General features: G+C 38.0%; 1 protein-coding gene across 1 annotated transcript in view; it reads right to left on the reverse strand.

Annotated features, from left to right (window-relative positions):
• Positions 1-935: 935 nt before the first annotated feature.
• Tex11 (testis expressed 11) overlaps positions 936-16,878 on the reverse strand; it is a 290,767-nt gene continuing 274,824 nt past the window's right edge. Inside the window, exons 27-28 of the mRNA XM_077793635.1 lie at positions 1,891-2,055; positions 936-1,050 (exon numbers count right to left, since the gene is read on the reverse strand). Of these exons, the coding sequence (XP_077649761.1) occupies positions 979-1,050; positions 1,891-2,055 (237 nt within the window). The 3' untranslated portion in view covers positions 936-978. The remainder of the gene's footprint in view (positions 1,051-1,890; positions 2,056-16,878) is intronic.

The raw sequence follows: 16,878 nt of genomic DNA on the forward strand, positions 1-16,878 counted from the left end.
TTGTGCTTACCTACAACTTTTCTTGAGTATGAAAGTATTTCAAAATCAAAAGTTAAAAATGTTAATACAGATCAACAGGGAGAAAAAACCAACATGATCTCACAGAACACTAATGCTAGTCTAGGCAGAATGTGGCTGCATGGGTCAATACTCACTGGAACATGGGACTTGGCTTTTAGAAGTTAGGGTGACCAGATCACATAGAGGAACAGCTAAGGGGCCCGAAGATGCTTTACCCTGAAAAAGAAAAAACCTAGAGGATAGGAAGCAGCTCACTTGCATCTTCCATTCTCCAAAGGGTGTCTGGGACAGAGATGGCAGACTTGCCACAGGGAGATAGACTGCTCTTCAGTATGAGGAAAAGCTCTTTACCAGTGAAAGTGAGAAAGATGATATATAGATGATGACAGATAGATGATAGATAGATGATAGATAGATAGATAGATAGATAGATAGATAGATAGATAGAATGAATGAATTATCTTAGGAGTTCCCTAACAGAGATTATGTTCTAATAGAGACTGGGCAACCAATTCTCAAGGATGCCAGAGAGAGATTTCATGAATCAGATAAATTACCATGAAGATCCTTCCAATGAAGTTTATGATTTTCTGTCATCTTTAGGTATTGGGAATTCAAGCACTTTGGAAATAAAATGTTGTGGTTGGAGTGGGATGAACATTCCCTGTTGCTCACAAGGTACATAAAGCATCTTGCTCTCACACAGGCTATTTCAATATAATCTTTAGGAATTTGGAAAATTCATTCATTCCCTATAAATGAGCTGGTCACTGGGTAAATGTCAAAATGCTTTTATTTAAGAAAATTCATTCACCAACATGAAAACATGGCATGAGAAAACAGAAACAAAAACTTAAAGAGAAAATGGCAAAAATTGAAATATTCAGCAGTTCAGGACAATACATCTTCTTCAAATGCTGTGAGCTTGCCTGCTCAGAAACTTTGCTCTGGTAATTCTCACTCTTCATTAAAAAGTGAACACTTTTTTTTATCTAATACTTCCATGAGCTCACTATACAGAGCATTCATCTAGAAAAGAAAATAGCAAATAAATTTCTTGAGAAGAAAAGGAAATTTGGGAAAGTTCCATTGTGATACCACAGAATTCTAACTCTTATCTTCTGCCATCCAAGGATCCATTTGTGGGAGCAAATACAGTCCTCTATTAAGGTAGAGGATCCAAATGCATTAGATCTGTTTAATTAGGAACAGGCTAAGGTGCTCAAAACAGAAAAGATTCTTTTCTCTTTCTTTTGTGGTACTGGGGATTGAACCCAGGGGCACTCTACCACTGAACTATATCCCTAGCCATAGATATATATTGAGATGGTCTCCCTAAGTTTCTCATGCTGGCCTCAAACTTGAGATCTTCTCATTTCAGACTCCTAATTAGCTGGGATCATAGGTGTATGCCATTGTGCCTGGGATTCTTTGCTCTTATTTGGAAACAAGGATTTTTCTCCACTGAACCTCTCCTGTTTAGCTAATGGCCCAGTTGCCGGTAACTGAAAATAGTTCCTGGAGGAAATGCCTATTTGAACAGCCATTGCTTTGAGCAGAGGCCCGTCCTTCCCCGCATGCACTGGCATTGACAGTGACGCATCTTTCCAGAGCTCACTCTTGGCAGTCTTCTTAATTAGATTCTATTTGCTATCCCTAAGTTTCCTCCTGTTCTCCATCTTTCCTGGTTTTTGCTCTAAGAGTTTATTGTGTACAGTCCCCTAATTCCTGAAGTTATATGAAACCACTGAGAGGAAAAATGATTAATATCCTTGCCTAGCCAAGTAAGGTCATTGGGTCCTTATGGAGAGCCCAGCTAAACACTCTCTCCCCCGTAAGTCATGCTACCTTAGCCCCTTCCCTCCTCACCTGAGTCTCATAGTTTCCCTTGAGGGAGCCAAGGTGATGAAGGAAACGCAACGCCAGGCCACACCACTTTTCAGCAGACACATACTTGCTCCTGTTAAACATAAGTATTCCGGTATTCCAGGATTTGGTCATCAGCCAGAGAATCTCTATTTCTGGGTAGCCTTCCTGAAATCAAGAACAGTGGGTGTTCTACAGTTATTACTGTCACAACTCATTGTAGCTCTTCCTGTATCAATGCTGTGTCTCATTATTTTAAACAGTGAATGTTCTGCTAGCACGAAGGAAAGCCTGTGCTCTGGGCAGTAGGAGAGCAACTTGAAGTCTATCAGCTGTAGAATGTTCCCTAGCAACATTTCATGAAGTGAAACATAAATGGAAAAGGCAATGAGGTCCTCTTCGACTGAAAAAGAATTAGAGACAAATTCCTGGTCTCCCTGAATTAGGATACAGAGGAAAAACCTATTTCCTGTTTGGGGCTTCCCTTGATGCTGTCCTCTGTCAATTGTCTCCCCAATTCCTACCTCCACATTTTAGAGTTTGTCAAGAAGTAATTTTCCCAAGGTTCTCAATTTCTACTCATGGAATAGACATGATATTAATTTTTACTACTGAGATATGAACAAAGGGCACATTTCTATGATGGTCCTTTAGCCTTATCAGTCACCTTTACCATGACTAACCACAGGATTATATTACCTTCTTCACGGAACTTTTCAATAGTGAGAAGGATTAGTCCCAAGGTGGAGCATAAAAAGAGCATTCATGTTAAAGTCCTTCATCTGCACAAAAGGTCTCAGGCCCCTGAGGGGGAGATGTGACAGAACACTTGGGCAACAGCTTCTTCAGTATCAAGGATGTTGTCTCAGTTGTCATTCATTCATTTGGATCCATAAAAAAATTACCATGCATAAGAAACATTTTGACAATGAGGGCACTGTGAGGAATAAGACAATGCTCTTATCACAAAGGACACAATGCCTTTGGAGAGGCAAGGCATCCATATATATAAAGATAGCTTAACTGCTGAGGATATAGCTCAGTGGTAGAGTGTGAGGCATTGGGATTTAATTTCCAGTACTGAAAAAAAATGACTTCGCATAGCATGTAACTGAGGATTAGACAGAGTGACAAAGTTATTTATTCTCTAGTTCATTAAGAGATGACTGCTAGGATAGCTCAGTCAGAGGTGACCTAGTCTCTACCTGAAATCTTTCTCTCTGTTCTTGTCCAATTGGCAAACTTCTACTTATTCTTCAAATTCACAAGCAGAATTATTTCTCTGTTCCCACAGTAAGCTTTCTCGATACCATTCCTCTAGTACAAATTACATCACAATATTTTAACACATTGTCTCATATATATATATATATATATATATATATATATATATATATATATCTCCTCCAGACTGTTGAGTTCCTTGGAGTAGAGGGGATTATTTTTGTTCCGTTTTTGTATCTCCAGAGTCCTACACTATGCCTGGCACATAATGGAAGCACACAAAAATTTTCTTAATGAATTAGTGAATGAACAAATGGTTAAATTTCCAGTTAAATGTGAATTCTTAAGTGAGTTTTTTCCTGACTCTCCACAATTTCTTGCTCAAATCTCTTTGCTCATAGTTCCACAAAAGTACTTCTAACACTGTCTTATTGTCTGTCTCCACCACTAACAGGCAAAATGTCATTCAACTTTGTGTATTCACAGCTTGGTCCAGTGATAGAGTATGAATGTTGTCATTTTAACCAAATGAATGAAAAAAAAAGTGACCAAACAAACATGATCTAAGGGTAGATGAGCCAGATAGAGATATGCAGAGATCATATGAAATGTCCAGAATAAGCAAATCCATAGAGACAGAAAGTAGATCAGTGGTAGCCAGGGGCTGGGGGAGGGAAGAATGAGGGAATGTCTGCTAATGGGTACAGCATTTCCTTTTGGAGTGATAAAAATGTTCTGGAATTTGATAATGGTGATAGTTGTACAATTCTGTGAACAACATCCACTGAATTGCATACTTTTTTTTGTACCAGGGACTGAACTCAGGAGCACTTGACCACTGAGCAACATCCCCAGACCTATTTTATATTTTTTTTAGAGACAGGGTCTCATAGAGTTTCTTAGTGCCTCACTTTTGCTGAGGCTTGCTTTGAACTCGTGATCTTCCTGCCCCCACCTCCTGAGCTGCTGGGATGACAGGCGTGTACCACTGTACCCAGCTTGAATTGTGTACTTTGACATAGTGAGTTTTATGATATATAAAATTAAATATCAACAACAAATAAAAATATAGATTCACAGAAAAAGAAAAGGTTGTTTCAAATGGGCAGAAGAGAATAAAGACTTGTATTTGAGAGCAAGTTCTGTTCTTGTATTTGAGAGCAAGCATAATATGGTCTGGCCTAAGCAGACAATTTATGTAGAGTAATTAATGGGGAAGGAGACTCAAGTGTAGGATGGGCTTTTTAAGCATTTCCTACATGCTCTTCCTCAGAACATTAGTGTCATCAGAAATGTTAACAGATGGTCTATGAATACAAGGTTCTTAGTCAAATAAGTTTTGGAAATGCTGTGTTCTATATATCATCCTCTTGCAACATTATAATGCATATTAATTCATTGAACATTTAAGGAAGTTTTACAGTAAAGAAACCATGTTACTTTTTTTTTTTTTTGGTACCAGGGATTGAACCCAGGGGTGCTTAGCCACTGTGCCTTATCTCCAGCCTTATTTATTAATTTTATTTAGAGACAGGGTCTCACTAAGTTGCTTAGGGTCTCACTAAGTTCCTGGGGCTAGCTTTGAACTTGTGATCCTTCTGCTTCAGCTTCCCAAGCCTCTGGGATTACAGGTATGTGCCACCATACCCAGCCCATGTTACTTTTTTAATCTTGGTAAGAAGGATTAATATCCTGTGAGGTAGAGTGCAAGAGGTTTTGCATTATAAGCCATGGGATTTGGAATTATTCTGTTGCCAGTGGAAAGGCACTGAAACATTTTGGGAAGAAAGTGATATAATGAAACTGTAGTTTTAATAAGATCAAGATGCCAGTGGTGTTTAGAAAAGACTGGAGTGTGAAAAAACACAGACAGGAAGACTTGGGGGTGTGTATGTGTTTGCTTCCTTGCTTTTTTTGCAGTGCTGTGGGTCTAACTCAGGGCTTTCCAAATGTCAGCAAGCATTCTAACACTAAGCTACCCCAAAGCCCAAGATTTGTTTAAAGGGGATAGTAAGAGTCTAAGAATAAAGTGTTGGGGGTCAAAGTAAAACAGTGACAATGAAAAGATGTTAAGAAACATTCTAAAGAGAGAATCAGTAGAACTTGGGAACCAATTTGATATAGGAAATAAAAGTTAGGTCAATTGAAATGGCTCTAGGGCTGGGGTTGTGGCTCAGTGATAGAGTGCTTGCCTCACATGCATGGAACACTGGTTTTGATCCTTAGCACCACATAAATAAATAAAATAAAGGCATTGTGTCCATCTACAACTAAATTTATTTACTTATTTATTTATTTTAGTTACACACGGACACAATATCTTTATTTTGTTTATTTATTTTTATGTGGTGCTGAGGATCAAACCCAGGGTCTTACACTTGTGAAGTGAGTGCTCTACACAGAGCTACAACCCCAGCCCTACAATTATTTTTTTAGCTACACATGACAGTACAATGATCTTGACAATTCATACATTTGAATAGTTTTTTTTAAAAAAAGAAAGAAAATGGCTCTAAAATACAAAGTTTCAGAGAATACTGGTAATATTAAAAGAAAAGATGGCAACAAAGTAGAACAAATTGAAAAAAAAAGAAAAAAAGATGGAAGGAAATATTTCTGGGAATAAGGGATCAAGATAGTGATAAGTTCTATTTTCAATACATAGGGTGTGAGGTAATGACCTATTAGCAGTCATTCCCCATTCCTTCCTTCTCCAGCGCCTGGCTACCACTAATCTACTGTCTGTTTATATGAATTTGCCTATTCTGGGCATTTTATGTAATCTCTGTGTATCTCTATCCTACTCATACCATGTAGGCATGTACTTGGATTCAGGTAATAAAGCATATCAATTCACTTAAAAGACAAAAGTATGGAATATAGAAAAGAGGATAGACAATATTGGGAATGTTCGTAGTTGGGTGGGAAGAGGGAAACAACAACTCAGAGAAGTGGTGAGAAAATGCAAGACAAGGGAAAACAAGAGCTGTGATAAGGAAGCAATGGTCAATAATGAAGACTAGGGACCATCATATTTGTCTATAAGTGGGTAGTTATTTGCCTTGTAAAGTGTGGTTAACAGTGCAGAATGAGGGAAAGAGTAGCTCAAGATTAAGACAGACAGATTGGCAGGACCTCATAGGCTACGTTTAGGACTTTGGTCTTTGTTTGGAGAGCAATGGGAAATTACAAAAGAGGATAAAGTGGGGCTGGTGTTGTGGCTCAGCAGTAGCATGCTCGCCTCGCACGTGCAAGGCCCTGGGTTCGATCTTAAGCATCACATTAAAAAAATAAACTATTGTGTACAACTGTAAAAAAATAAATATTTTTTAAAAAGAGGATAAAGTAAGGTCACACCAATTTAAATTTTGAAAATTTAAATGATCCCCCTGGTTGCTGGATGAATAAAAGCTTAGAAGCAAGCAAGAGTAGATATAAGACCAGACAAAAGATTCCTGTAGTACCCGAGATAAAACAAGATAACTTGAACTAGTTGTGGATGTTGGAAGATGAGAAGAAGTAGATGAACTGAAGAAATATTTATAGAAGATAGAATTGACAGATCTTGGTGATAAATTAGAAATGGGAGTAAAGGAGGCATGAGGATGACTTCTGGATGCTTGGCTTTGGCAAGTGAGAGGAATGATGGTGCCATTCAATGGCTTAGGGACCACTGGAATTTTATTTCAATTTGCATTAGCTACCCTCATGTCTTGCATTGCTCAAGATAATTGTTAATCCTCAATAAAGAAATGCATCTCTTCAGTTACTCACCTCAAAGCAACATGGAGTTGCCAATGTGAAATACACATTCCTGCCAGTGAATTTGCTCTGATGATTTTTGGAGGCTCAGATTTGAAATCAGTTATCTCTGTCCTCAACAACTTTACATATTGGCAGTCATGCAAATCTCTAACTGAATTGTAGATATTTTAGAGCACAAATGCCCATCTTTTTAGGCATAGATTCCCCAAAGTGAATATTGTATATATCAACTTTACTGAGATAAAATTTACATACCATACAGTTTACCTACTTAAAAGTATACACTTCAATTGTCAGTATATTCATGGAGTTCTGCCACCATGACTACAATCAATTTCTGAATATTTTCATCACTCCCAAAGGAAATTTTTGTGCCCATTAACTCCTTCCTCACCCCCCCCCAATACAATCCCCCTCAAGCCCAGGGAAACCACTAATCTAATTTTTGTGTCATATATCAGTATATTCTGGAAATTTAAGATTAACCAAGTCAGACAGTACGTGGTCTCTTTTACAGGCATCTTTCACTTAGCATACACACACACACATTTTTTTTACAGCTGAGGATTGGATTCAGGGCCTCATGCATGCTGGGCAATTTCTCTGCTACTGAGCTAAATCCCTATCCCAGCATAATGTGTTTGGGGTTTACCATGTTATAGTGTATGTCTGAACTTCATTCCTTTTATAGTCAAAGGATGTACCACTACATAGAAATACCACATTTTGTTTATCCATTCATTGATGGATAGACATTTAAGTTGTTTCCATTTTGGGCCATATGAATACATCTGCTATGAATATTTATATGAGTCTTTATACATATGTTTTCTTTTTTTTAGAGAGAGTGAGAGAGAGAGGGGGACAGAGAGAGAGAGAGAGAGAGAGAGAGAGAATTTTTAATATTTATTTATTTTTTCTTAGTTCTCGGCAGACACAACATCTCTGTTTGTATGTGGTGCTGAGGATCGAACCCGGGCCGCACGCACGCTAGGCGAGCACGCTACCGCTTGAGCCACATCCCCAGCCCTATACATATGTTTTCACATTTCTCTTGGGTATATGAGTGAGAGTGGAATTTTTTTCTTTCTTTTTTATTGTTTTGGTGATACTGGGGATGGAACCCAGATCCTCATGCATGCTAGTCAAGTGCTCTACCTCTGAGCTACAACCCACAACTCTTTTATTTTGAGACTGAGTCCACTAGAATTGCCTAGGCTGATGTAGAAATTGGGATCCTCCTGCCTCAGCCTCTGGAGTAGCTGGGATTATAGGTGTGCACCACTGTACCTGGTAAGGGCCACATGGTAGTTATGTATAACCTTCTGAGGAACCATCAGGCTATTTTTCAAAGTATCTGTACCATACCATTTTACAATAACAGACACTATGTGAGGGTACCAATTTCTTGTCAACACTTTTTTACTATCTTTTAAATTATAGCTTATATCTTACTGGGTGTTAAGGGGTAGTCCATGTTCAATATCATTAGTTATCAGAGATACACAAATAAAAATCATATCTTATATGCTTATTGGCCATTTGGATACTTTCTTTGGAGAAATGTCAAGTCAAATGCTTTGCTCACTAAAAAATAAATAAATAAATAAATAAATAAATAGTTGTCTTTCAGAGTTGTCAGAATTCCTTTTTGTTTCTTTTATGTGGTACTGGGCATGGAACCCAGGGCCTTTTGCATGCTTAGACAAATACTCTATCATTGAGCCACATCCCAGCCCATAAGAGTTCTTTATATATTCCAATAAAAAATCTCTTACTACACATGTGAGTTCCAAGATTTACTCCCATTCTTTGGGCTGCCTTATTACTTCCTCAATGGTGTCCTTTATAGAAAAAAATGTTTTAATTTTGCTGAAACCTAATTGATCTATTTTTTTCATTGCTTGTACTCATGGTGCCATATCTAAGAAACAATTGCCTAATCCAAGATCACAGAAGATTTAAGACTATGCTTCTAAGAGTTTGATTATTTTAGCTCTTACATTTAGGCCTTTGATTTACTCTTCTATATGGTGGGAAGTCAGGGTTCAAATTTCCTTCCTTTCCATGTAACTATCAATTTGTCTGAACACTATTTATTAAAAACACTATTACCAGGCTGAGGTTATAACTCAGCAGTAGAGTGCTTGCCTAGCACACCTGAGGCACTGGGTTCGATTATCAGCATCACATAAGAATAAATAAAATAAAGGTATTGTGTCCATCTATAACTATAAAAAAATTTAATAAAAAAACACTATCCCCCCCCATTGGATGGACTTGACAACTTTATGAAAAATGAACTGACTGGGGCTAGGGTTGTGGCTTAGTGGTAGATGCTTGCCTAGTACATGTGAGACACTAGGTTCAATCCTCAGCACCACATAAAAATAAATAAATAAAATAAAGGTATGTGTCCATCTACAACTAAAAATATTTTAAAAATCAACTAACTGCCACTGAGTGTGGTGGCATACACCTGTAATCCCAGTTACTCATGAGGCTGAGGCAGGAGGTTCTTGGTTGAGGCTAGCCTGAGCAATTCATTAAGACCCTATCTCAAAATAAAATATAAAAAATAGGGATATAGCTCACTTTTAGCATAGTTGCCTAGCACATACAAGGTCCTAGGTTCAATCCCTAGTAACACACACTCATACACACAAATCAATTGACAATAAATTTGAGGGGTGGGGTTGTGGCTCAGTGGTAGAGCACTTGCCTATCATACGTGAGGCACTGGGTTCAATCCTCAGCACCACATAAAAATAAATGAATAAAATAAAGTTATAATGTCTATCTACAACTAAAAATATTTTTTAAAAAGAAAATATTAAAAAATAAATTTGAGTGTTTCTGCATTCTTTATTCTATCTCATTGATTTATATGCATATCCTCATGTCAGGATCATACTCTTTTTATGTATGATGGAGGGATTATTGGGGGTAGAATCCAGAGGAGCTCTATGACTGAGCTACATGCCCAGCCCTTTTATAAAAAACTTTGAGATAAGAGTCTCATTAAGTTTCTGAAGCTGGTCTTGGATTTGTAATTCTCCTGCCTCAGCCTCCCAAGTAGCTGGGACTATCTCTTTTTTTTTTTTTTTAAGAGAGAGAGAATTTTTTAAATATTGATTTTTCAGTTTTTCGGCGGACACAACATCTTTGTTTGTATGTGGTGCTGAGGATCCAACCTGGGCCACACACATGCCAGGCAAGTGCGCTATTGCTTGAGCCACATCCCCAGCCCCAAGGGACTATCTCTTTTAATGACGTCTCTTAAACTCTCTGCCGCTGCTGCTAGCACATCTAGCTGTTAGGTTCCACTAATTGCACGAAGGTTTGCACTGTTTTCAATAATCCCCTGGGGCATAAATTGTTCCACACTCTGATCCAATGAGATTCAGGCCACTCTCAAGGGGTAGTTTTTTTGGTCTTGTGTATTAATTTTTTAAGTTAGTACGTTATAGTTATAGTTTTTGAGTCAAGTTTTTGTGGTTTGTTCTGACCCCTGTAGGTCACTTTTTAGCTCTTTCCATGATTCTCTGATAATCTAGCTGGGCTATGAGCTAGCTTCTTATTCAAATAGAGCCAATGCCTTCCTCTCATTGCTTACCACCAAAATATTCATTGGTTTCAAGAGCACCCTTTGGCTTGAACCTCTCCACACTATTTCAAGGAAAGTGAGATCTTTGGGGGAGAAGTTTGAAGCTTTCTGTTCTTATGGATTGGCTTTCCCCTTGGGAGAAATGTCTCAGCTGCTGCTCCAGAGCTTCAGGAGGTGGGGTGTAAATCCTTTTTCCTGACTGGCATCCTTATTTTAAAAGCAGGATGCTAGGTAGGGCAGTAGTATCTTCTAGGTTTACCTCTCTGGATGTGGAAACTTTTGCCTATGTGTGAGCTGGGGAAATGGCAACTGCAGCCAAAATATGCTTAATCTGACTTGCCTTGGGTAGGTATTCTGCCTTATGAGTGGAAGGAGGGTGGAGGAAGGGAGCCCTCATGCTTTTCTTGGCTACACTTTCTAGGAATTTAGCCTTTGTAATGTGATTTTCTTTTACCTTTTTTTTTTTTCATGGTGCTGGGGATTCACCCCGGAGCCTTGAACATTTTCAACAAGCAATCTATCACTATTCTAAATTCCTAGCCGTTTTTTAAAAAAATATTTTGAGACAGGGTCTTGCTAAGTTGCCCAGGCTAGCTTCGAATTCATGATCCTCCTGCCACAGACTCCTGAGTAGTTGAAATTACAGGTTTGTGCCACCCTGCCTGACTCTAATGTGATTTTTAATTTAAATGTTGTGGATATTTTATCCAAATTTAGAGCTTGTTTTAAAACCTTTTGTGGTAGCTTGAGTCATTTATTACTTTATGTAAATGAATCTTTTTCGTACTTTTTTGGGTGAAACCTCTTTATCCCATGATTAAAAACAATGTTTTCCTAGCTAGGTGCAGTGGCACACACCTGTAATCACAGTAGCTCAGGAGACTGAGGCAGGAGGATCACACGTTCAAAATCAGCCTCAGCAATTTAGTGGGGCCCTAGGCAACTTAGCAAGACTCTGTCTCAAAATAAAAAATAAAAAAGGGACTGGGATGTGACTCAGTGGTTAAGTTCCCCTGGGATCAATCCTCAGTACCAAAAAAATAAAAATAAAAAATAATAAAAATTTTAAAAGGCCATCCTTACCTCAGTGATTTAATATATACCCCTTATTGAATACTAAATTCTCATAGTTATGTGAACATTCTCTTGGGCATTATCTTCTCCTACTAATCTATTTGTGGATGTTTATAATAATATTACATGTTAATATCACTTTATAAACAAATATTTGATAGGGTGTGTACCATCAAGCCAAGCAAAACTTTATTGGTTGTTATGGCTCATCTTTTTGTTTTGCAGAAAATTTTAGAATCACTTTATTAAGTTTAATTTAAAAAATCTCACTGAGGGCTGGGGTTGTGGCTCAGTGGTAGAGTACCCACCTAGCACAGGTGAGGCACTGGGTTTGATCCTCAGCACCACATAAAAATAAATAAAATTTAAAAAAATAAATAAAAAATAAAAATAAAGGCATTGTGTTCACCTACAACTAAAAAAAAATATTAAAAAAAATCCCATTGAGGGCTGTAGCTGTAGCTCAGTGGTAGAGTGCTTGCCACACATGTGTGAGGCACTGGGTCCAATCCTCAGCACCACATAAAAATAAGCAAATAAAGATATCATGTCCATCTTTTAAAAAATCCCAATGAGAATTTTATCTTGATTGAATTTATTGCACCGAATTTAGGGAAATTGACTCTATAATATTGAGGCTTCTTATCCAAGATTGTGGATATATTCCCATTTGTTTGAGACCTATGCCTTTTAATTTTTTTTTATTAATGCATGATAGTTGTACATAATATTAGGGACCAACGCCTTTTTTAAAGCAGAAAAGATCATTGAAAGATATCCAAAAACATATTTCCTCAACCTTATTCATCAATTCAGTCCTCTTCTATCTCCTGGACTACTTTCCTGTCTCTTCCTCATTTTCAATCTCTGTTTTTAGAAAAGAGGACAGGTGAGTAGATAGGTACAGGGGCAGAGGTTATCATTGAAATATTGGTTAATGAGGAATCTTATACTTTATGTCCTTGATCTTCTGAATTAAAAAGATATGCTGGGTATAGGGCACACACCTGTAATCCCAGCTATTCAAGAAGCTGAGGCAGGAGGATTGCAGGTTTGAGGCCAGCCTGGACAACTTAACAAGACCCTGTTCAAAATAAAATAAAAATGTTTGGGGATGTAGCTCAGCAGTAGAGCGCTTATATAGATATGTGAGGTCCTGTGCTTCATCCCCAGCAGTGCGTGCGAGCACACAGCATGCGCACATACACACACACACACACACACACGCAGATACAAGAACATCTAATGAGGAATGAGTAAGGTATAAAATTTTTATAAGAATAGATTAGATTTGAATCAGCTACTTGAGTTTTCCAAAAGGTTGACAGGAATGCAAGTTCTTTTTTTTTTTGTTTTTTGGTACTGGGGATTGAACCCAGGGGTGTATAACCACTGAGCCACATCTCTAGCCCTTTTATATTTTATTTTTAGACAGGATCTCTCCAAGTTGCTCAGAACCTCACTAAATTGCTGAGGCTGGTTTTGGAGCTTGGATCCTCCTGCCCCAGCCTCCCAAGCCATTGGGATTATAGATGTAAGACACCAAGCCCAGCAAGGAATGCAAGTATTTTGGAAGAGCAGTGAGAATCCATTGAAAGCTTAACAACATGAATCTGTACTGAGCTAGATCTGAATGGTTCTGTGTTTTTCTTCTTTAGTTATTGTGCTGTTCAAGACCAGGGGCAGAAGAACTGATGGTGTTCAGTCACTAGATTTGAAAAAAAAAAAAAAGGAAGACCAGGTATAACTAAAAAAACAAACAAACAAACAAACAAAAAAACAAAAGAGTAGGGGTGGGGGAAGGGGGAAAGAGAGAGGAAAAGTGTGTAATCAGATTGGATTGTATGAGAGTGAGAAGAGTTATTTGAGATCCAAATGAGAGCCAATAATGTATGTGGGGGAAGTGTGAGAGAGAGTATGGTCAGTAGAAAAACTCTGAGGTAAAAAATGAAGGTGAAGCCAGGTGTAGTGGTGCATGCCTGTAATCCCAGTGGCTTAGGAGGCTGAGACAGAAGGATCACAACTTCAAAGCCAAGTTCAGCAATTTAGCAAGTCCCTAAGCAATTTAGCAAGATCCTGTCTCAAAATAAAATTATATAAAGGGCTGGGGATGTGGCTCAATGGTTAAGTGCCCCTGGGTTCAATTCCTGGTATCAAAAAAAAAAAAAAAAGAAAGAAAGAAAAAAGAAACTACAAGGTGGAATAATTGCTAAGGTGGATGCCAAAGTCACTTAGGATAAAAAAATAATGATGAAATTTCCAAGGAAGGAAAGAAAATGTGCCCATGATGTTCCAGTCCATGACAACACTGGTAATTAAGAGAGAGAAGACAGATTTTAAGTGAAGAGAGAAGTGGAAGACAGGTGTGATATAAACAAAATACACAGTGATACTGAGAGCAAAGGTCCAGGTAATCGAGTCTCTTCTGCTGAGAAAAAAAGGAGTTGTAGTGAGGGACATGTTTTCTTGAAGGAAGATCCTGCTTCAATCTGAGAGGAAGCAGGGAGAGGAGAAGATGAAGTCTGATGATTAAGAGAATATTAAGTACTGTCTGGAAAATCCCTGTCTTGTTTTTTGGGTTGGATGAAGTTAAGGATAGTCTCAAGATCAGGGAAATATGGAGTTCTGTTCTGAGGAGATACATTTGATAAGGATGCAAAGGAAAAACTGATGAAGAAAGAGCAAAAGAGCAATGAGGAAACTAACTATAGAAATCTAGAAGAAACACAATATCAAAGTCTGAATCAAAGATGCCTTTGCATGAGCCTCAATTCCGGCCTCAGGGAGATGTGAGGCTTGGAGAAAGTAAGATTTAGATGAAAGAGAAGATTTAAATGAGATCCAGGGGCTCATAACATAACAAGAAAATGTCTATGTCTCAAAAAAAATTACTCATTACACTAAGAACTGGCAAGATCTCAAATTAAATTAAAAAGACAAACAATTAATACTAAAATGAGAAGAAAGAAATGTTACAGTATCTGACAAAGATTTTTTTCCCATCACTTTTATAAATGGTAAAATACACATAACATAATGTTTACCACCTTAAACTTTTTTTTGGTACTAGAAATTGAACCCAAGGGTACTCTACCACTGAGCTACATCTCCAACTCTTTTATTTTTGAGATAGGGTCTCGCTGAGTTGCTTAGGGCCTTGCTAAGTTGCTGAGGATGGCTTTGAACTTGCAATCTTCTGTCTCAGCCTCCTGAATTATAGGTGTGTACTATCACACCCAGCTTAAATATTTTTTGGGAGGGGGGTACCAGGGATTGAACCCAGTGGTCCCAGTGGTGCTTAACCACTGAGCCATATCCCATCCCTGTTTTATATTTTATTTAGAGACAGGGTCTTGCTGAGTTGCTTAGGACCTTGCTAAGTTGCTAAGCCTGGCTTTGAACACATGATCCTTCTGACTGAGCCTCCCAAGCTGCTGGGATTACAAGCATGCAGTACTGTGCCTGGCTTAAGTCATTTTTAAGTGTATAGTTCATAATCATGCTGTTATGCGACTATCACCAACATCCATCCATCCATCCATCCACAGAACTGGAATCTTGCAAAATGTAACTCTGTACTTATTAAACAATACCCCTTCTCAGTCCCTAGCAACCGCCACTCTATTTTTCCATCTCCATGAATTTAACCACTTGGTACTTCACATAAGTGGAATCATACAGTATTTGTCCTTTTGTGACACATACCAACTTGATGAATCTTTTAGAGAATTACGCTGAGTGGAAAAAGCCAATCTCAAAAGGTTTTGTATTGTACTATTCCAAATCTCAAGATATACTTTATGATTCTATTTATATAACATTCGAGAAATGACATGATTATGGAAACTGGTAACAGATTAGTGGTTGCCAGTATTTAAGGAAAGGCTTGGAGTGGGGAGTGGCTATAGCAAGGCAACATGAAGAATCACTGTGGTGATGAAAATGTTCTGTGTCTTGACTATAACAATGCCGCCATCCTTGTTGTGATATTGTATAACAGAGTTTTGTTAAGATGCTACCATTGCGGGAAGCTGCATAAAGAGTACACAGAATCTGGGGCTGCAATTGTCAGTGGTAGAGCACTTGCCTAGCATGGGTGAGGCACTGGATTTGATCCTTAGCACCACATGAAAATAAACAAAGGCATAAAAAAGAGTGCACAGAACCTCTGTTATTTCTTGTAAGTGCATGTGAATCTATAATTATTTCAGAATAACAATTTAATTTAAAAAAGCTGAACAACCTACTACCTTTTAAAAGTAATCTAGAACATGAACCTACTGAAGAGTACGTAGGACTGCATGCTTAAATGTGTGTGACCCGCCCCAGGTTTTTTCATTGGCAGTAGCTTCTCAATATCAATCTGAGCCTCTCCTTTGAAATAAAATTTCCTAGCAAGAACTGGTAAAGGTGTGTGTTCTATTGGAAAGAGCCCTATAATTGAGGAACAATGGGCTGGATATTTATGTCCCTCCATTCATATGTTAAAATTCTACTTTAAGGTAATGGTATTAGTAGGTTGGGCCAATGAAAGGTGATAAGGTAGTGAAGGGTGCAGTGATCATTCATTAGGATTAGTGCCCTTATAAATTAGACCCCAGAGAGGTCCCTTACCCTTTCTGCAAGATGAGGTTATAATGAGAAGATGGCCCATCTATGAGGAAGCAGGCTCTTACTGGAGACCAAATCAGTGGACTTTCTAGCCTCCAGCTTGGACTTTCTAGCCTCCAGAATTGGGATAGTAAATTTCTGTTATTTATATGTCATCCAGTCTATGGTATTTTGTTAGAGTGCCTCCATCTAAGATATGAGGTCAGAAGACCTGGGTTCCATTCCTAACTCTTATTCATCAGCCATAAATGACCTTAGCCAAATGATAACCTGACTTTTATGAATCTTAAAATTTTCCTCATTTGTAAATTAAGGATAATAGCAGCACTATCTACTTTATAGAATTGCTGTGGGGGGTTATATGAGATAATGGATGTAAGAGTGCTTTATAAACTGTAATGCATGACGCTGTGAGATGGGAGGATTTATGTTTATGTAATAGGCATTCTACCAGTGTATGGAGGCACTTGATAAAGGTTATCTGCTCAATAAATTATTAATGCATGACTAGTCATTTAAAAAGTCAACTAAACAAAAGCAGAATTTTCTTTGCAGCATTTAAAACAAAGGAGATACATAGCACATTCAATCATACAGGAGAAAGCAACATGCACAAGGTAAAGAGCCAAGAAGGTTATTAAATTAATCTCTATTAAAAAGCTAACTATCCAGTCATGTTTCAAGGCATGAACAATAATAGATGGGAAACT

This window comes from Urocitellus parryii, chromosome X, assembly GCF_045843805.1.
Source record: "Urocitellus parryii isolate mUroPar1 chromosome X, mUroPar1.hap1, whole genome shotgun sequence".
In the NCBI taxonomy this organism is placed as follows: Eukaryota; Metazoa; Chordata; class Mammalia; order Rodentia; family Sciuridae; genus Urocitellus; species Urocitellus parryii.